This window comes from Peromyscus leucopus, chromosome 14 (genome assembly GCF_004664715.2).
Source record: "Peromyscus leucopus breed LL Stock chromosome 14, UCI_PerLeu_2.1, whole genome shotgun sequence".
Lineage (NCBI taxonomy): Eukaryota > Metazoa > Chordata > Mammalia > Rodentia > Cricetidae > Peromyscus > Peromyscus leucopus.
The window spans coordinates 70,757,582-70,779,944 of record NC_051075.1 but is presented as its reverse complement, the minus strand read 5'-3'; the positions used below and the strand labels follow the sequence as shown (position 1 = coordinate 70,779,944).

The 22,363-nt window shown below is 48.3% G+C and overlaps 1 protein-coding gene across 1 annotated transcript; it reads right to left on the bottom strand.

Moving 5' to 3' along the window:
* Positions 1 to 7,601: 7,601 nt before the first annotated feature.
* Serpina4 (serpin family A member 4) lies at positions 7,602 to 15,394 on the bottom strand. Its single transcript, XM_028888304.2, is given in 6 exon segments — positions 7,602 to 8,016; positions 8,605 to 8,764; positions 10,361 to 10,634; positions 11,659 to 11,917; positions 11,919 to 12,345; positions 15,265 to 15,394. Coding segments are annotated over 5 exon segments (1,302 nt in total). The 5' UTR covers positions 12,330 to 12,345; positions 15,265 to 15,394; the 3' UTR covers positions 7,602 to 7,818.
* Positions 15,395 to 22,363: the final 6,969 nt, after the last annotated feature.

The window sequence follows — 22,363 nt, the reverse complement described above, 5'->3', positions numbered from 1 at the left end:
CTTTGGATTGTCAGGTAGTTCCTCTTAGATTCAGGCCTTCCCAGGGTAGGGTCAGCTTATAGCTTTTTCTGGGTCCAGGTGTTGCCTGCCAGAAGCTGTGTCTGGGCCTCTAAGCCTGTCACAGCAGCTGTGTGGCCAAGCTGTTTTGCCCCCACCCCACCCCCACCGTCACAGTGTCAGGAGCCTGAGTTCTGTCTGTGGCCCTAGCTAGCTGGAAGGTTTTGTACCCCATGGTGTTTGGAATCAAGTTTGCTTCTGGTTAATAGACTTGGGTGGTCTGGTCCCCCTTATTTGCAAAACTCCAGGACCCAACAGCCAGCTCCTAGCAGTGACCCTAAGATCTCTAAGGAAGCTGATGGGGCACAGAGAGCTCCCTCTGAAGGGTTCACAACACACCCCCACGGTCGCATATACCGGACGGACACTTCCGCCTAGCCAATTCCAGGTCAGGATAGGCATTTCCGGGTCAAGACGTCTCGCGTAACCGGGATCCGTGACATTACATGGCCACATAAGCCCGCAACGTGGCCATGTGATCTACGCACACGCGTGGAATAGTGATGTGACCTGGCCACGCCCCCAGCCGGTTTTAAAGCGGAGCGCCATGATTCCCAGTCCCCCCCCCCTTCTTCTCCATGCACGTGTCTCTCCCACAGGCCTGAGCACTCTCTGTCCCTTTATCTCTAATAAACCTATAAGCGGATTCTGTCGTGTTTCGTGGCATTTCCTTGCAGGGTAAGAACACAACGCAGCTAAATAACTAACACCCTCCACCTGAATTGTGGTAATGTTAACCACTAGGCGAAGAATTGCTCTATGCCCCACTCACTTCCAAGGCCTGTCCAAACTGTAGACACTGTTATATTGACTGCCTCACTCTGCCTCACCAAAGTAGGTCAGTTTTCCCAAGTTCCTCTTCCACAGGAAAATCTCTCAGAGCTACTGGGTTTAGCAGCTGAAGATGTAATGCTGTCCTGTGTGACGACTCAAGCCTGACCTCTGCCCGCAATGAAGCCACCTAGACCGTCCCGGGAGCCTGGGGTACCTGGGAAGTTTCTATCATTTTAATTGATACAGAGGCCATCTGGTTTGTACTTACTGTTCAGATATATCGTTCTCAGATCTTTGATGATGTCTGATGCTTAATTGTAGCTTCACCAGTTTAACAGTGGCAGGTCCCTAGCTCCTCCCCACAAAGCTGCAGCGCTGGGTCAGTTCATTTCCTATGTAAAAATCTGGCCTTGTTTTTTTTTCCTAGGGCTGCTAGGTCTCCTGCTGAGAAAGGCAGACAGACAAGTTTACCTCTCTGGCAGACTTCACACTAAAAGAATGATAAACTCACAAAACAAGTTTCAATGTAACCTTTTACATTTCCTTATTTAAAGGAACTCTCTTGACAATGACTGCTCTCAGTAACCAACCACCTAGGTCTCATGATTGGATGGAAAGAAGAGGTTTGAAGTTTGTAAGTTGTGGGAGTCTAAGAAAGTAATTTGAGGTATGTAGATGCAAGTTATAAAGGTCTGGGGATGTAAAAGCTTAAGTTTCGAGGGTCTATGAACGAATGTTATAAGGTATGTGAGGGCAAGTTGCAAAGGAAATGCTATTGTTATATTAAGACTTTTAAAGTTCAGCGTTTTAACATTAATCAAATTTACGTTTCCTTTGGTTGTTTCCCAAGTATAGACTTAAAAGTGCTTCTCATTGATATCCAGCCCTCTGGACCAAGGAAAGACTGTCAATGCTTTTAACTCAGAAACATGTTGGGGTCCCCAGGCTTTTGCTATGACTCAAGGGTGTGGGTCTACTGCCTTTTCCACAAAGAGAATTTCAGTGCAGATTACGGACAATGGTAATGTTTACATAACTACTTTTTTTTTTTTTAATCTCTCTTGAAAACTTCAAAAATTCTTCTCAGTGTCAGGGAGTCATGACTTGGATCTACCTGTCGCAGGTCAGGGGGACTCCAGATAAGCATTCCTACTAACCAAGAGCCTATGCTTCCCTACCTGCTGCCTATTCCTGAGGGTGAGATCTCCCCACCCCACAGTCTTGGGACTCCTCCCTTCCCCCCAACTAAGGCATAGTCCTTAAAGTTTCAAACCAAGATAAAGATGCTCAGAGACCCGATGAAAGGACAAAAGGAACATAGTTTTGCATCCTTGCTCAGGAGTGGACTTGTCAAGACCAGTCTGGGGTTCAGGCCCGGGGCCTCAGAAGAATTAAAGTTTCTGTTCTAGGGACTTGGCCTTTTCCCCTGAGGAGGGGGTTATCAGTCTCAAGGCGCTGTGTGCTGAATCTTAATGTTCTTGAGATAATCCTGTTCCCCTTTTGCAACATTGTTTGACTAGCTCCTCTCTGATTTAGTCCCATCGCATGATAGTTTCTGCTGGCTCTGGCTCTTTCTTCCCTGGAAATAGCATATAAGAAGCTGTACTTCTTAAGACGTTTTCTTGGCATAGGACAGAGCTTGTGCAAGACCTCTTGATCCCAAACTACCTCTTCTTCTCTGTCTTCTGTCTTCCGATTCCCTGGTCCTCTCAGAACCCTGTCACTGAAGAGCAACCTGCTGGTCCAAGTCACTGCCCCAGGCTTCACTGCCTTGTCCTAGAAGGCTTCCAGACAACAGGCAACATGGCCCAGGACGCAGGTTCTCATCAGGTCCCCCGTCGCTGTTTTTCAAACCCACTTCCATCACCATTGCCTGGCTTGGAGGGCACTCGGGAGGTAAGAGTGCCAGGCTGCCGTAGAATGACATTGCAAAGGCAAGGAACAGCAGAACACCAGCCCTTTTCCAGGCTCAACTCCTTCATTTTCTGTAGCCAATTTCAGGGGGGAAAGGGCTTTGACCCACTTCTCTCAGGCCTGTGTGCTTGCCACATAACAAACCCAGAAGTCTGATAATGACTACAAAGAGGAGGTCTGGCAGTGGCAGAGATACAGGGGTCATTGTGTCCATCTTGTGTATCCTAAGAACCCAACTGAGGCCCAGGAGGCAGAAGGGAATGTTCTAGGTCAAGCATCCGATTAGGACCTCAGTGTCTTAAAGGCCAGTGACTTAAAGGCCAGTGCTCTTGGCTCAGAACAGAGGTACACCCGGGACTTCTGGGGGACTTGTGGGATTGACTTTTTCTCTCTTGAAATTAGGGTTTACTCGCTGACTCTTTCCAAGATGGAGCAGAGTGCTGGCTCAGACCTTGTGATATTTCCAAGGTCCCCATGCTGGAGGCTTGTAGCTGCTTGCACAAGGTAGAGCTGGTAGATCCAAATGTGGGATAGGTATGAAAGAGAAAATTATGCTTGATAGATATCAGCCCAGCAAGCCCCCACATGCCTTCAGAATGCTTCCCTGTTCCTCTCCATGACTTCAAGACTGAATTATTCCTTCTTCTAGGTCAAATTTTGATGTATCAACCCCAAGGGCATCAGTAACCTCATTTACTAATAGGGTCCTTGCTGAAGATGGAATTAGTCAAAACAAGGTCATACTGGACCAGGAGACTCTCTAATCCAACATGGTTCCTCCCGTGTGTGTGTGTGTGTGTGTGTGTGTGTGTGTGTGTGTGTGTGTGTGTGTGTGTGGCAGAGGACATGGTTCAGGAGCCATATACTCTGCACTTTTGAGACAGGGTGTCTCTTTGGCTAGGAGCTCACCGAGTAAGCTAGGCTGGCTGATCGGCAAGTTCCAGTGATCTACCTGTTCCTGCCTTCCTAGTGCTGGTGTTCTAAGTACACATCACCATGGCCAGAGCTCAGGCTTTGGGCCTCTTGAATGTAACAAGATACAGTAGCTGGCTAGAATACCTTGCATGGAGTCTTTAAGGATTTATTTAACTTTTTTTTTCAATGCTTCAAAGCAAAGAATATTTTGAAACCTGAGCAACTGAATTCAATATTTGTTTGATCCTAGGCCAAAGGTGATGCAAACATAACTCAGAAAACTTCCACCCATTACCTTTCCTTTCATTCATTCATTCATTCATTCATTCATTCATCCATCCATTCATTTTTCTGGCTGGGCCTATGCTATATAGATTACCTAAGGCTAGGGGAGCTTTGGAAATTTGGGGATAACAAGGGCCTGTCTCTACAATGTCCCATCTGATGGGCACTAGGATAAGGTGGGGACAAAGTGATGCTCAGGCTAGCCATGAATGATGACAGGAGGGCAGTCTGGCCTGAGGAGGCTTATGAACAACCCTGGTGGTGTGTGGGTTCTCAGATAAGCACCTGCAAGAGAGAGACCTGCAGATGAGAGGCCGTAGCAGAAGTGGGCAGCGAAAAAGACCTGTGATTAATAGCACGTGACACACGGCACAGGGGAAGCAGCTAGTATCAGATCACAGAGGCCTTGACTATTAATAGAGGACTTTGAACTTGTATTCAACAGGGAGCCACAGACTGTGGTGATACTGTGTTCCCCAATATATTGTGCACCCTAATAAACTTATCTGAGGTCAGAGAACAGAACAGCCACTAGATAGACATAGAGGCCAGAAAATGGTGGCATACATACCTTTAATCCTATCACTTGGGAGGCAGAGATCCACCTGGATCTCTATGAGTTCAAAGCCACACTGGAAACATCCAGGCATGGTGACACACACCTTTAATCCCAGGAAATGATGGAAGAAAGCAGAAAAGTATAAGGCGTGAGGACCAGGAACTAGAGCCTGGTTATGCTTTTAGGCTTTTAGCAGCAAGATCTATTCAGTTGAGATCTATTCGGATGAAGACTCAGAGGCTTCTAGTCTGAGGAAAACAAGACCAGCTGAGGAGTTGGCAAGATGAGGAAGCTGTGGCTTGTTCTGTTTCTCTGATCTTTCAGCATTCACCCCAATACCTGACCCTGGGTTTGTTGTTATTAATAAGACCTTCTAATGATTGGAGTTACAACTGAATGTTTTAGAGTGAGAAAGGAAGGAACACATTGTCAGCATAAGGAGGCCTCAATCTCCTTGAGTTGAGGGTAAGGTACTTTCAGCTTCTCCCCTTCATCACACCAGGGTCTCACGCATTCACATGTCACTCTGCCAGGGTGGTTGCCCTATGTAAACCTAGACTGCCTGCAGCTTGCCTTCTTCTATTCACTCACCCACCTGTGTCTGTGGGGTTGAGAGGGCCATAAGCCAGCCTGGGCCTAACTTTACCTCTTACAGAGATATTGAAAACCAGAACCCAGCTTGTCCTGAGCTCAGCCATGCAGTCTTCTGTGATCTGCAGGGCCTCTTGAGTTATGAGCACTTATATGTGCTTGTGAGTATAACCTGGTGGAGTATCGAGCCCCAGAACTATCCCTCTCAGCAATGGCCCCCTATGGGTCCCTCCTCTGTCAGTGTTCTCCCGATGCTGACTGGGGTCCTATCAAAGCTGTGTTTTAGAGGTCTGAGTGGAGGACAGCCTCCTTAGTCCTGCCTTCACCACCTCCCTTGGCAACATTTTCTGTTGTAAGTGGAGGATGCTCTCTGTCTTGGCTTCCTGGCACCCAGCCTGTTCCTGGGCTTGTGACTTTGCCGGGGCCATGACTACGTCACATAGTTTCTGATGTACCCTGACTTTGACTGGGTGCCAGCTGGAGGGGGCTCTTCTGGGTCACCAGTGACTACTCTGTCTTTGGGATATGGTGTTTCTTGTACGCCACAGATGAGGGTCAGGGAACTTGGGACCTGTTCTCCAGCCACAGACTGAGTTTTCAGAACTATCTCTAGGTGCTCTGGACACCATGAAGTCCCTCAGAGTGGGTGTGGTCAGTGGCCTCCAAATCTTGAAGTCTGGAAAATTCCTTGAGTTGGCCACAGGGTACCAGCCCCAGTTTTCCACCCTGAACAAACTGAGAAGAGAGGTTCTACCTCAGTTTGACCTACAGAGAAAAAGGGGAGGAGTGTGGAGCTGAGTACTGATCTAGAACCTTCTGGAAGCTCAATCAGGAAAAGAACTGATAACAGAAAGAGAAGGGCCAAGAAAAATGTCCTCAACTTTAGAACCACACCCCATTGGGATTTCATATCTATGTCTGAATAACAAGTATGTCCAAAAGCGAATGACCTGGGATGCATAAGGGGAACTGGCCTAGGTGGGTGGGGACAAATGGAAGCTCAGAGCAGCACTGGGTATCTGGATGTGGGGCTCATGGAAAAAGTAACAGGGCCGGTGTATGTATAGGCCCGTTTTAAGGTCTCCCACATATAGGTAGTGTGATTCCAGGAGGCAGAGGCAGCTTTACTTGTCCCATCTCACAGGTGAGGGTACTGAGGTCCAGAGAAGTAAAATCAGAACCCACCATTTATAACACTGAATGTGAAATAAGTGGAAGTAAAATGAGTCACCTAGCTTGTAGATAAAGTGTGATCAGCTGATGGCAAAGCATTATGGGAGTTCTGGCCCTGAACATAAAAGCAGAGCGTGACCTGGATCAAGAAAAGAACGGGTAAGGGTCCCTCTTGGGTGCACTGTTCTAGGCTCTCAGTGTCCTGGAGCTCCATGTTGACATCAGAGAGGCCATGTTGACTCTCAGCCTGGTGCTAGTCACACCAGCCCCTGTCAGCCCCCAGGGTGTGGCCTAGAGAAGGCATCTTCTGGAAACCAGAGGTTTGCTGCAGACAGAACCAGTTCCTGCCAGCCTGCCTCCTCCATGGTTAGGGTTTTGTACTCCTAGATGCTAGAAGCGTCCCTCGTTAGAGAACTCACTCTGCTTCTGAAATGATCTGAGCCAGATCGAGGGGAGAGCAGCATAACATATTACTCAGGTGGAGAAATTGAGCCCCAAGAAGGAGGGCACTTTCTTGAAGTCCCAGACCACATCAGCAGCATGGCCAATATATTAACAATGCTGCTCCTGGCCCCCAGCTCATGTTCCTGCAGCATGCTGCTGGCCACAGCTGTCTATGCTGTGAGTGGCACTAGTCATATCTCAGACCATAGGCAGCACGTCCCTCTGAGCCTTCCTCACTGGATAAATGGTAAGAATCAGAAACATCCCCACAGACTATGTTTTGAACATATTTCCCAGCTGGTGGTACTGTTTTAGGAGGCTGTGGAATGTCTAACTGTTGGGGCTTGTTTGTTGAGGTGGGTCTCTGAGGGTGAGCTTTTGAAAATAGGATCTGACCCTTGGTTCTGGCTTCACTGTCGGCTTTCTGGTCCACCATGATAGGAACAACCTTCTCCCTCCACCCCCTCCCCCACCACCATGAACTGAGATTGTGGCCAGGCCTTCCCTGCCGCCATGGACAGAAGCCCTCTGAAACAACACGCCAGCATAAATCCATCCTTCCTCAAGCTGCTTCTGGTAGGTGTGGTCACCGTGGGGCAAAGATAACAGAGATCCCAGGCCCTTGTCCAAGCAGCACATGCTGCTTCTGTTGAGAGTCCTCTTACCAAAGCATTTTCAGTCCCTCTTCTGGGGAAACAAAACAAAACAACACTAACTCGACTCAGCCAACTGACTTCCCTTCTCTATGTACCTGGGCAGCCATATGGGACTTGAGCACCTCATACTCCATGTCTGGGACCAGGTTTGCTAACAGGGTAAGGCCTGGAGGGACAGGCAAAGGAGATGTAAGTGTCTGTCACAGGTGAGGCACCATACACACACACCGGGGTCTCAGAGCTGTCATTTGGTTTAATCAGTGTTACCCTCCTAAGAGAGCCTCTCACTTTCCAGCCCATCTTGCCGTACCGCTTCCTATATCATTGGCTCCTCTCTGGAGTCAGGGACCCTTCCCTGCCCTCAGTCATGGTTGCAGAGCTATTCATACCCAGCCCTCCCAGGAGAGCCACATCCTCATGCTGGTAACAGACCCGCTAGTCCTGGGACAGCTATGCTGTAGGGTTAAACACCTTCCCCATGAAGAGGATGTTCTGGGTGCTGGTGGAATAGATCACTGCAAAGAATGGCTGGTTGAATACAAGGACACGTTTCTTGGGCTTAGCAGAGAAAAACATGGCCGAGATAGCAGTGGATGCTGCAGCCTCCGTGCCAACTTCATTCACCTCCAGGACAGCCTTATGGAAAACCTAAGAGAGAAAACACAGGCTTCACAGCCTCTCCAAATGCACAGCAGTGACAGTTGTCACTCCTGAGCCCCTCGGTGTCCCTATGTATGTATGTCACCTCCTAGAGGTCCGTAGCATTATGGCACTTTAGAGACAAGGATAATTAAAGCGAAGATCAGGCAATATCCCAAGGTGAGGAGCAACAGAAATTCGGACTCCTCTCCTAGGGTGTACCCATTAATATGTCTACTCCCCATGTTTAAAGTAATTCATCTCTGGATCTCCTATAAGAACACACAGATACAGGCTTCAGCCTCCTCCCTTTGTTGTTCCTATAGTGGGGTCCTCACTCTTTGTGGCTCTGACATACCCAAGCACCAGACCCTTGGCCTGACTCAGAGGCGTCTGAGGGCATGGGCTGGCCATTGTCATATCATCTCCACACTGAGACTGTGTCCAGCAGCTCGTGTGCCGCTGAATAGATGCTCATACCTTTGGAAGGCTGAGCACACTCAGGCTCCCAGAGACCATGCCCATTGCCCACCTCCTTCTCGGGGGGCAGAAGTCTCCCACAGAGGTCTATAGGGTCACTGACCCTTTATTACTTACTTTGGATAACTGCAATTTCTCATCTTGGTTGATATGAGAGAAGTCAGCATGATGGGTGAACAGGTCCTGGAAGCCCAGGTCAGGCAAAATCTCATCCAGCGCGTAGGAATTTGAAATGGAGAATTTGGGAAACTGCAGTGAGAGCTTTCTGTAAAAGTACCTGAAGAATCACACAAGGAGGCACATTAGATTCTCTCTCTCTCTCTCTCTCTCTCTCTCTCTCTCTCTCTCTCTCTCTCTCTCTCCTGCATGTGCACGTGTGTGGCAGGCACAGGACAAAGCTCAGGTCACTGGAACAGGGTCTCTCATTGTCTTGGAACTCGCGGTGAGTTAGGCTGGCTGGTGCTCAAACCCCGGGGACCCACCTGTCTCCCGGGACTACAGGCACCTGCCACCACACCTGGCTCTTTAAAACTGTGAGTTCTGGGATTCAGACTCAGGTTCTCTATTGTCTGAGCCATCTCTCCAGCTCAAGACATTAGCTTCCTGAAGCAGCTGGGCCCTGGTTTGTCTGAGCCTTCTCCAGAAGAAAGTGACTCTATGCCACTTGAGTGTGACTTCCAGAAGCATCCATGAGGCAGGTAACACCTCATCTAGGTGCTTCTAAGTGGCGACAGGCCCCAGATGTCTACTTAGCTGTCTAGGGGAATGATTTTTTATTGAAATATAATTATACCATTTTATCTCACCTTTTCCCTTTCTCTAACTCCTCCACTTAGTGTTTCTTGTGTGTATATGATTTCGGGGCCGACCACTTGGTACTGGACAACCAATTAAGGGACTCCTCCTCAGGGGACGACTAATTTTCCTCTGAGCATTCCTGAGTCGACTGTAGTTTATCTGGGGGTAGTTATTGCCTTTGGACACTCATCTTCCCTAGAAGCTACATTATGGAAGTGTACAGGTACCCTGGAAGACAGGTGCCAGCCACTTCATGTGGCAGACTGCCTTTGCCTCTTCGGAGGCCCCCATTTGGGTCCCCTCTGCTGTGGTCTGACTACGGTTGATTCTGTCTCAGCTGATGTGAACTCTCGTCTGGATGAAGCCTCGGGCTGCTCTTTTTCTTCTCCGTGATTAGAAACACTTCCAGTCAGATCTTCAGTGGGAGGAAGAGCTAGCTGCCATGCTCGGCGCAGCTGTGGCTGCAGCCAATCTGAGCCTTCCTCAGAAGGAAAGGATTGTCTTCGCTTCACCTGAGTTTGGCTACCAGAAGCACCTCTGTGAGAGTGCTGGGTGAACTGGTCCCGGAAGCCCAGGTCAGGCAAAATCTCATCCAAATGCATAAGGATTTGAAATGGAGAAGCAGGGGAAATGCAACAAAACCTTTCTGTAAAGGTACCCGAAGGGGCAGGAGGGGACACAGAAGTTTCTCTTCCTCTCTCCCTCCCCTCTCTCTTTCTCTCTGTGTATGGAATTGGGTGAGTGGATAGAATTTTCTTAACCCTTCTTCATCAGCTTAGGCAGCAGTTCTCATATTCACTGCACAAAAATTGACCCTCAGAGGCAAAGCCTCTCTACCTAAGGCCCGTGCAATGAAAAGAACTTGAGACCCCTAACTCTAAAGTGGTTTTCTCCGATGAGAGTGGGACCCTGTACTAAGCATGATGGGAGAATCTGCTGTCTAAGATCCAAGGAGAGTCTCGAAGACAGGGCAATGGCTTCACAGAGTAGTGGTCACTCCAGTGACTGAGTTTCATAAGATGAGCCCATTTGCAAGTGGCCCTGTAGCTTGAACACCACGTGGCACCCTGATTACCTCTTCTGAAGCAAGCGGTTCCACCTTGTTAGCATGTCTGGAGATAGCACCTGCTCCACCTCCTTCATCTTGCCCTTTTGAGGAAGGATGAAAAAGGCCACAGCATCATTTTTGTAATCCATCCGCAGCACCGTGCAGGGCACATGTCTGTCATCAAGATACCAGTGTTGCTGATCATCTTGCAGCATCATGGGCACCTTCACGACAGTGTTCTCATCTACGTAGAAGTCACCGACAAGGCCTTCTGAGGATGGAAAGGGTTTCTTCCACAGACCTGAGGACATAAGGGAGACAGAGTAGCCGAATCTTCCTTCAGGGGGGGCCACCTGCAGCCTAGAGCCATGATATAGCCACAGAAGCCCCTTCCTCATTGTCACTGTGCTCCATTCAAGCCATCTAGGAGGAATGGTTGATCTCAATCAGTAGCTTGATTCAACTGAGAATAATCTAGGAGAATGATTCTCAGGCTGTGGGTCACGACCTCCTTGGCAAACTCCTACGTCCAAAAATATTTACATGATGATTCGTAATAGTAACAAAATTACAGTTATAAAGTAGCAACAAAAATAATTGTATGGTTGGGGGGTCACCACATGAGGAATTGTATTAAAGGGTTGCAGCATTAGGAAGGTTGAGAACCACTGAACTAGAGAGATGGAACAGCACTTAAGAGCACCTGCTGCTTTTCCAGAGGACTAGAGTGTGACTCCCAGCACCTACTTGGTGGCTCACAACCAGATGTAACTCCAGCTCCAAGTGATCTGATGCCTCTGGCTATGGCCAGCATCTATACTTACATGCACAAACCCACAGACAGACATACAACTAAACAAGCAAACAGCAGCAGCAGCAGCAGCAACAACAACAACAAAAATCCAATAAAATGAATCTTTAAAAGGAAGTTGTTTTTAAGTGGTCAGTAATGTCACTGTGACACACAGGCATGATGGCTAATTTGCCTGGGTTATTGTCTGGGAATTTGTGATTTGGAGCCATGGAGATCGCTTATGGGGTAGAGGCACAACCACCAAGTCTCATGACTTGAGTGTGATCTTAGGACACACATGATGAAAGGAGAGAACCAACTCCCATGAGATGTTCTCTGACTTCCATGTGTGTGTTGTGGCATGCATGCACTCCTCCTTTCAAAATAAACACGAAAAGCTGAGTTTGAAAAGTGGACTGAGCTCCATTGAGCTCTGGAGGTCTCCATGGAAAGAGATGGAGGTGCCTGGGTGCTGCAGCCCACCCTCACCCATCTCTGAGCAGGAGCGTATGTTGGCACCTTGAAAGCTCACCTTGAAAGAAGATGTAATTCACCAGAACCATCCTTTCGTCAGGGCTCAGGCCACTGACCAAATCCCTGATCTTTCCATGAGTTTTCTCCTTGACGTAGTTGTTGATGAGCCGGGTCGTAGCCTCCGTGTCTCTGAAGTTACTGAGTAAGACCTTGCTGTCGTAGGAGGCTTTGGTGGCACTGACAAAGTCGGAGAGGAGCTGCAGGTCCTGGCTCAGGATCAGCACATTGCCTACCTTGATGCTCGGCTCGGTGGAGTGGAGGAAGACTTAGCCTGTGCTGCACCAACCTGAAGCCCTCATGGATTTCAGGCAGTGACAGCTTGGTGAGGTTAAAGCCCAGGCCTTCAAGGATCTGAGTCTGGGTGTCCCCACCAGCCCCCGTGGACAGCATGGCCAAGGCGAAGGAGATGCTGAGTGGGGAGAAGAAAATGTTCTGCCTAGTGTTTTGGGATGCTATCAGGTGGTAGAGGCGGAAGGCAAAGTTGGCATTGCCGGAGGCAATCTGGTAGCTGGAGATGTTCGACTGTGAGAACTCTGTATAGGTTTGGTTGGGTGAGAACTCTGTATAGGTTTGGTTGGATGTGTCCTGGGATGTTTGGACTAGCTGGCTGTGAGAAAGCAGCAGGAGTCCAGCCAGAAGAAGAAGGGGCAGGCGGTGAGTGCAATGCATACCGGAGCTCTCAGATCTGCAGAGAAAATGACACCCCACCCCCACAGACATTCCAGCAACAGACAGGACCCCTGCTGAGCTAACAGTGGCAGCCATTGGCCTCAGGGGTGGGGAGAGTCAATCTTTAGGTAGAGAGTTTTAGGGGCTAACACCTATGCTTGTGGGGATGGTCCTGTAGATGACATTACATCACTGTATCTGTAAATATCTATTTAAATTGCTCTTTGTTTGCTAATTTCTCCTTTGGAAACCATCAAGGGAGTGATTTAAGCTAGTCAGAGCTGTCCATTCCCTCTTCTACTGACCTAGAATTAACCTCACACGGAAGCTCAATTCTGTGATTTTCCAAATCAAAATCCAAAGATTTTCCTGCGAGGCATCTTTGAACATGCAACATATGATTCCTTCTACATGCAACAACAGGTCTTTCCAATAAGAAGATGCCTAAATGTCTCCAGAGTGTTCAGGAGCTAGCTCAACCACTCCTGCTATTTCCTAATAAAACCCCTCGGCTCGCCTTTTTCTCCATGTTTATGGGATAGAGGCTTGTGCTCAGTACTGTCAGTGGAAGGCAAGTGAATGCCAGTACCCACCACGTGTGGGGTGGCAATGCTACCATTTGGTGCTACAGCTTTAGATTCACGGGTCACACGCCTATGCCCCCATCTCATTTCATTTCACTTATTTATTTATTTATTTATTTATTTATTACACTCATGATATTCATTACTTACACTCATAATATTAATTACATTTGTGGTATTCATTGATTACATTCGCAGTATTCATTCAATAATTATATTTGTGATATTCATTAATTACATTAATTATATTGATTTAGTACATTCATGATATTATGTCCTGATACCACTGTTCATTTGTGGGGCTTTTCCATCACACAAAACAGAGATTTTGTACTTAGGAAATCATTGCTCTATATTCCTTTCTTCTCCATCTTGAGATAGCGTCTAATCTGTCTGTCCCTATGAATGAGTATATTCTATACTAATACCGTTCTATAGTATTTGTCCTTTATTTTTTAATGCCCATCTCATTTTATTTGCTACCTCTGTGAGCTTGCCTAGACTCAGAAGGAAAGAAGGATCCAAACCCGACTTGCAAATCCAGCCGGAGCTAGACTTCCTCTCGGCCAGGCACTGCCTCCTCTGCCCTGCTCTTTCCCGGGGACTATCTCAGTCATCCTGGGAGAGGACAGTGAAGGTGTGAGCACCACCTTTGCCACTGTCCCTGTGCTGCCAGTCTACAGGCCACTGTCCTTCACTTCCTGAGCTTCTGTCCCAGGTGGAGATAGGAAGGGCTGTCTTCCTCTCATGTCCCATCCGGAAGAGGAAAGCAATGTCAGTGACTTTGCCTATAGTTACAATGGCGAGACTGATTCCCTTCTTACAATGGACTTGACCTACCCCAAACAGGTGATTCCGTTTTCTACACTGAGTCTACCCTTGTTCCACCCAATGGTCCTATCACTGTTAGGTTCTTAGCTAAAAGCCCTCTGACCACCGTGCTCATCTCTCTGGCCTTCTGCCCCCTCCCCACCCTCTCCCCCACATACACACTTCCCACAGCATGTCCTGAGAGTTTCTCTTTGGACCACTCATCTCCTACACACAAGAATCCTTGTTTTTGCCTCCATGTTTCTCCCTCAGACTAGGGTTGAGAAACTTCTCACAAAGGGCCAGAGAGTGTCCTCCATGGCTTTGCAACCCAGTCTCTTCAGCCGTGATTCACTCTGCCCTGGACACTGGGAAGCAACAGCGGGCAAGGCAAGCATTTTTGGCAAAACTCTGCGTGTGGGCTCTGTGGTCTGGAGTTCAAATAACCTTAGAGTGTCACAAAGCACTGTCTACCTGTTTTTTCTTCTCTTGTACTAGGAATTGACCTTTGGGCTTCATGTACCCTAGGCAAATGTCATACCATTACGTTTTAAGTCTAGTATCCCTAGCCATGTTTTCACACGAGCTTGTGTGCACGTAAGAGTCAAAAGGGTGCTGAATCACCCAGAACTAGAGTTACAGGTGGGCTATCTGACATGGGTGCTGGGGACAGAACCCCGGTCCTATGGCAAGAGCAGAGAGTGCTCTTGACTTTTGAGACATCTCCCCAGCCCCCCTCTCCTCCACAGTACATTTGTTAGCACAGCGTGGGAACACGGGGTGATGGGTGTAGTAAAAGACCCACCTGACTTCCTCCTGTTTTGTTTTGAGATGCTCTCACTAAGTTGTCTAGGGCAGAGTCCCGAGTAGCAGGGATTACAGTCTGGGGTCACCACACTCAGCGACATGGCTCAATGATCATTCTTACAGTTATATTTAACTTCAATTTTCAAATCATAACTTTCATCTTGGCATTCTACATCTTGCATTCTTCCCTTGGAGAGTGCACCACACTTGACACTTGAACTGTTCTTCGCTGACCTTGGACACAACCACAACAGTAGCTCTCTCTACCTGGCTTTTCATGGAAGAGAGGATTCAATAACACATCTGGCTTCCTAGACTCTCCCTTCCCTACATAGCTTCCCGAATCCCAGCGCCAGAACCATGCACTTTTCTGTGGCTTTAAGTGAATTACCCAGAATGCCCTCTGGTATGTCAACAGCACCTGCCCTGGGAGCTTCGGAAGACCAAGATTTGGCTGATATTTGCCCTGAGTTAGCTGTGTGGAAATTTTAGGGGCTTGAGTACCAGCAGCCTAGCAGGGGAGCAGGGGCCCTGGACACAGGCACACCAGGGTTTCCATCCAGCCTCGGCATTTCTAGCACGTAGGGAAGGTGACCAGCTGTCAGGTTGGCCCCAGACTGCCCTGGCTTTAGCTCTGAAGTCCAGTGACCTAGGTAGAGCTTTTGGTCTGGGGCAAACCAGGATGGCAAGTGACCCTCTTTCGACATTGTTCCCCTTATCCCTGGGTTACTCACGAGACACAGTCCGTCCTGGAGTGGCCTGGGGTGGCTATCTGAGCTGCAGAGTGGCTTGGGGCACTCAGGAAGGAAAAGCCCTCTGCTCCCAGCCCGCTGCCTCCAAATCAACTAATGATTAATGAAGAGGACGATGGGTACAACACAGATTCCTCACCGGAAGTGAGCCAGTCTCCTCTAGGACAACACCCCTCTACCCTCCCAGGGAAATCTAGTTTGCCTCTTTGGGTTTGCGCAATGAGTAGAGGTTTTCCTAGGAAAGACCTTGAGAGAATCTGGTCTTCACCTGGCCTTCCATGTGCTTCATGAATTATAAACCCACCTTTTCCGGGCTTCAGCTGGCTGACTCCCACCTCAAAAATAAAGGATCACACTAGAACAAGGGCAGCGAACATCATGAGCCACATGAGAACATTCTCAGTGTCACTGTGAGGAATGGTGGCCATGTGTCCCTGGAGAGAGCCAGTTCTCATAGGTCAGACGCCATCAAATGAGGGTGAGAGACTTCCCAGGGCCTCCCGGTTCCAGCCCCACTGTAGTTTGTGAGACTGGACCCCCTGAGATGTTATATGTGGGGCCCTAAGGACAGTACATCTAGTACAACCGATGAGATCTGTGTAATGAGGGTAGGTCAAGTGCAGCCCTGGGCCAGCAGCAGGGGTCCAGCACATGAACACCAGGATAAGGCGAGAAGTGCGTCTCGCTGATGTTTTTCCCATTGCTCACCTCCCCACTCCCCCAAGGAGGGCGTTTCTTATCAGACAAAGGGGACACAAAAACCAGGAAGCTGTCAACTCAGACACCAGTCAGGCCCCACCCCATGCCCCAAGATTGGAGCCATGTCTTTCCTGGCATCTGCCACATCTCTTTCTCTTAGGACACACAGCATGTCCCCACTATGAGCACACATTGGCTGCCTTTGGCTCCTGACACCTGCCTCTGGCATCGGGGTTTGGGGGGTGGGGGGTGGGGCAATGAGTCGTGAAGGAGCTTCCAATGTGGGTCTGATAGCTGCCCCATCAGCTCATAGTAAGCACTTGGGGATCAGTTCAACAACTCAGCCTCAGGGGTGGGGTGACTCTTGCACCCTCAGGTGAGCCTAGAACTTATCCTGGGTCTTTGTGTGAAAAGGGAGATTTGAGGTATGGGAAGCTCACCTGGCTCTCCACACTTCTTAGTTTTTAATTAATTAATTAATTAGGGGAGTCAAAGGACAACTCTGTGGAGTCAGTTATCTCTCCACCTTAATGAGGGCTCCAGGGATCAAACTCGGGTCTCTGGGCTCACACAGCAAGCACCTCTGTAGCAGGAATCTTAAAAGTTCTTATCAATAAAATCAAACCTGAGGCCAGTTCTTGGGGTGAATGCTGGAAGATCAGAGATGCAGAACAAGCCACAGCTAACCTCACCTTGCCAATTCTCAGCTGATCTTGTTTCCTCAGACTGGAAGCCTCTGTGTCCTCATATCCAATGGCTCTCAGCTGAACTGCTGCTCAAAACCTAAAAGCTTAACCAGCCAAATGCTTAACCAGCCAAATGCTTCTAGTTCTGGTCCTCACACCTTATATATCTTTCTGCTTTCTGCCTCACTCCCTGGGATTAAAGGCGTGAGTCACCATGCTTGCTGTATCCTTGAACAGATGGATTTCTGCCTCTGGAATGCTAGGATTAAAGGTGTATGCTACCACTGCCTATTCTAAGTATCTAGTGGCTGTTCTGTTCTCTGACCCCAGATAAGTTTATTAGGGTACACAATATTTTGGGAACACAATACTACCACACACCTCTACCTGCTGAGCCCTCTTGCAGGCCCCTTTCTTTGCTCTTCCTACAGAAAGGGATAGAAGTTGCCAAGCCTGGACACAGAGAAGATAGAGCCCTGGCCTCACCACAGAAGTTCCATCCTCTGCAAGCAGAGCCTTCCCTGCAGAGTCAAGGAAGAGAAGCCTTCTGCAAGAGGCTGCCTGCCCTCCTGCATTTGGCACCTGAGAATTCTCAGTACTGAGGAGAAGGAAGTTCTGCTTGACAGAAACATCGAGTTGAGCAAGCGCCGTCCTGAAACGGAACCCTGCCCTGTGCTTACGCAGGCACGTGGCACTGGGTTAGATCACAGGCTCTGGAGCAGGCTCTATGGAGCAGCAGTTCCTGAGGAAGGAGCTGGAGAGCTTGCAGGGTGGGCTTGTGTGGCTGCTCTCCTTAGGCATGGCTGATGCTCCATGCTGAAGAAAGGGCACAGCTGGGACGCATGGCAAGTCAGTAGCTAAGACAGCTGGACCAGACATCCAAGGAAAGCTAGGGAGACTAGAGAAGACACAGCCGCAGCTTCACTAGAAGGAATAGCTCCTGTTGTCATGGAAACCTTCTGACCAAGATAGATGGATAGATAGATAGATAGATAGATAGATAGATAGATAGATAGATAGATAGATAAATAAGTAAATAAATAAATAAACAATAAATAAACAAACAAAAAGAGCCATAGTCCCTCTTCCTCACACTGCAGCACTATGGAACACTGGACAGACACAGGCCAGGCTGGGAGAGAAAAAAACAGGCCACCAGCCTCCCACGGGTGTATGAGTGGGAAGCCAGGGAACAGATAAGCTGGGCATTCCATGTCAGCCGGAATAATGGGCCTCACCCCAGAGGTGGTGAGGTCAGCTGCTCAAGGTACTTTGACCATATTAGGTTTAAAAGTCAAACAAACAACCCAAAGAATGGCACGCAGCTCATAGGGCAGGCTCCGTGGGCAGGAGCAGGGACTGCAACAGCCTTTGTGGAAGGCAAGATGTTCTCTCAACCAAGCAGGCTAGCACCACCTGACAGCCTCCCTGTCCTTGTCAGACCAGCCCCAGAACTAGGATCCTGGCAGCCATGAGAGTGGTGTTCTCTAAGTGAGACTGAAGGGACTTGAGCAGGAAGCCTGGCAGCGGGAAGATGGATACTCCACAGCCTCCAAGTCTGAGAGCCTGGCTCAGAGGACCTGAGGGAAGGTGTCAGGAGGCCGAGGTTTCAAATGTACATTTATCATGGATCTCTCTCTCTCTCTCTCTCTCTCTCTCTCTCTCTCTCTCTCTCTCTCTCTCTCTCTCCTCCTCCCTCTCTCCTTCCCTCCCTCTCTCCCTCCCTCCCTCCCTCCCTCCCTCTCCTTCTTCCTTCCATAAAAGCATCTTTTGACAACTGGGAGGAAACCATCAAGATCAGGACTGTTGACATGAATATTCTCTCCTAGAAGAAGACAGTGGGAGGGTCACTGGAGGCTTGCCTGAGATCCTGACCATGCTATCCTGCACTTCAGTCAGTTGCAAGCTTCTACCCTTGCTGCACCGGGCTTCATGGTCTCCAGCAGTGACCCCTCCAGTCAACTGAAGGGGGCACTCTGCTCCCTCTGTGCAGCTACGGGGAAGCTGCCATCCGCGCACATGTCTGCCTTACATTTCCCCAGAAAATAAAGAGTCCCCACGATACTGTCTCAGAGCCGGGTTGTTGCAATGACGATAAGGCAATCGCAGTAGCTCGTGGAAACCTTATTGTATGCTTCCTGGGGGGATCTGAACTCAGCTCCTCACTCCCCAGAATACGGCGAGTGCCAGGGCTGTGTTCCTGCGAGGCAAAGTGTGCCGTAAATCTTTATGAGAAGTATGAACGCTGTGTACCACTGGATTGGACAGGAACGCTTTTGGCATGTCTGCTCCTTGTGGGTTTGTGTATTTGTTTAGAAACTGCAAGTTCACCTGACAGATGGACATCATTCATCAGCACACGTGGAAAAAGGATGTCAGAGGAGGAAGGAGCTATTGCAGACTGGAGGAGGCCAGCTCCCCGAATTGCTCCAGGGTTGTGAATAGAAGACCTCAGAGTAGCTAGGGATTAGGAATAAATTCTTTTCTATCTAGAGGCTAGACTTTTTTTTTTTTAATCTGAGGGTATTTAAAAATAAGTTTCTATCTATCTGAGGGGTAAAATAAGGAAACACACATGCTTTCTGATAGTAACTTACTCTTTTACTTCATCTAGAAAAATCTTTCTCTGAAAATCTCTGTCTACATAAATACATTCCACATTGTTACATTCTCTGTAAACTCCCCATATACCTCTTTTGCACAGTTATATCTATGTATTTCTTCTCTCTGTTCTTACATTCCTTCACATATTATTACATCATGTATTCACTCTTTACTCACTCATTCTCACATTTATTCACTCTCTCATCTTATTCTCATTCTTCTTCTTGCCCAGCTTTAAACAATTATGTGTTACATTTTCTCTCTTCCCATTTAACTACACCCATCACTCAGCACACACACACACACACACACACACACACACACACACACACACACACACACTCTTCACTCACATTCTTCAGCAGCTCTCACATTGCTTTACACAGCCATCTCTCTCCATACCACATCTGCTCTCTCACAGCCAAACTCTGGACAATTATAAGTCATATTTTCAGGACCCTACTCATTCTCATAACACAAGAGAAGTCACATAGTTTCTCTTAGGCTAGTAATGTCACACTGACTCATGCATGTAGCTCTCAGTTGGCGAGGGATCCAGACAGTAAACAATTGGCTGAATCTTGAGCAGTCAGGGTATGTGCAGAAAGAGAATTACTTCACGGAGCTATATCTCAGTGTAAACAGTCTGGCCTTGATTTAGCAATAAACAACACTTGGGAATTAATCTTTATGTATTTTCTGCGGGGACAGCTAGTCTGTTTTAAATCTTCTCTGAAGTCCAAAGTTAGCTGTCTATGTAAAAGGCCGTCTTTATGACTGAGAATCCTATGCCAGTCTGAATAATGTAAAAACATCCTAATATTTATTTCTATACATCAAAATTATACCGCCTAAGCAGAAATCATCTTCCTAAACATCCACTGCTATATGTGTGCCAAATAAGTGTAAGGCATACCACTGAAAGGCTGTGGAAAGAACCCCACAGCTGTTCTTATTAGAGACATAGCAGTGACCCCCTAGAAAGTTGTGGACAGAAAACAACCAGTCATTCATAGTCAATAACCCCACAGCTTTGCCAAGTGCGCCCCCCCCCCAGCAGGGAATCATGTGTCTGATGGGTCAACCTGTTAAACGCTAGTTGTCACTGCTGTGCATTCCCATAGCCCCTGGGTCGGTACCTAAACATCACATCGGGTGCCAGCAGTCACCTAGATACAGCAGGTGCTACCGACCCTGATACTGAGCAGACAGGGCTGCATTGCTGTCATGGAAACTGCATTCTCTTGGCCACCTTAGATGGGACTCCACTCCTGCTGCAAGGTATGGATGAAACCCCACTCTAGTGTACCCAACCCAACGACAACTCCAGAAGCAACCTCCGTCCTTCAAGGAAGTCAGACATTTAGATTTTAAAAAATCAGCTATCCCAGTTTCTAATCATAGGCCCCTAATTCCAATGACTTAACCACTGTGTATATCAGACAGTGCTGGTTTGAATGGGTTTTGGCTAGGAGAACATGAAATTCTTCTCTCTCAGATATGTACTCTGTGTGTGGGACAATCCAAATGAAATCTGAGAGGATCAGAGCAGCTATTTATTTACAAAGGAGAAAGTTGGTGAACTTACCCTATGTAAATTCAAGACTCACTCAGGGCACATCAAACAGCCACATCCAAAAGCATGGGGTGAGGGGGGTGGGGGTGGGGAAAGGCTGAGTGCACAGAGGGCGTGTTAACAAGCTACAAGGTACGGCAGCACCAGTTGCTTCTGAGCGCCCATCCAGGAGACCATGGTCAAAAGACTTATTCTCACTATTCATGCAGGAAGTGGATGTCATGCCCCTGAGAGTCAGCCTCCCTCCCTTCACTGCCCATCACTATGCGTAAGGAAGCCTGCAGCTTTCCAGGCAGGACCACACTAGCCCCCAAGCCTGTGTTCTTCTCTGACTTGACTCTTGTGCTGAGCACACACACACACACACACACACACACACACACCTCACATTCGTATTTTCCCGTCCATTTGGAGGTCCATCTTCTAGACAGCAATTTGCATGAGAGGGATTGCAGACCGCAAGACAGAAAGAGGATGGCGTCCAGCAGGGGGCAGCAGCGTGCTTTTGGGCTCTCTGCCAAAGCCGGTCTCTCCCTGTGTCTTTCCTGACTTAATCTCAAAATCTCACGAAGTTGCTGGGCTTGAGTGGCTCCTGAAAGTCACGAGTAAACAGCTTTCAAGGTGACCTTTGTAACTTGGGGACTTTTCTGGTTTCTACATTTGGGGAGAAACATTACAGGCCTCTCATAAGGAGACACACCAGTGGTGCTGTTGAATGTCCTGGAATGCAGAGGATAGTTATCTCTTATGGTAAAAATGATCCAGATGTTGGCAAAGCCCAGGCTGGGAAATCTGTGTTCACAGATGGGTAAACTGAGAACACAAAACACAGCTTTACTGTGTGCTGTTCCCCAGTCTGGCCACATGGTGTGACTGTGGGCCGGGGAGAAGGACTTTATGATTTCTCTGCATACCATGTTGTAAGTAGAAAGCCTCGTGAGGGAGCCGAGCTTAGCCTCCTGTTACAGGCTGCCTTTTGTTACAGTTCTACTGTGTGGCAGCCACAGGAGTGAGAAAAACAGGGTGAAGGAATGCCCTGGGCTGAGAGAGAAACAGGAATCTGCGCAGGGGAGAAGGTTAAAGCAGGGCAGACACCCATGGGCTATTCCCAAGGTGTGTGACTTCTCCCTCCACCTCCTTCATCCCTCACCCAGTAGGAGACTCTGGGGGGCCAGGATGCAAGCTCTGTGGGCTTGGGGATAGTTATAGCCATAAAGGTTCTCACACACATCAAGTGTTCAGATGTAGCTGACAACTTTAGAACTGATAGTATTATGAAGTCTTAAATATTTCACAGATCTCCCCAGGAAGAAACTCATGCTTGGTTCTGTAACACCAGTCAAGAGACTAGGGCTGGGGAAGTCATGGGCCCTAGAGGGGACCCTGCTACCATTGTTTTGCTAAAGGGCATGTTGTCAAACTGTCCTGGATACCATGGTTATGGCCACAGATAAGAGCAGGGCACAATCTTCATCGGAGAAACCTCCTACTGTATCGGGAAGCCGTTGATGTAGAA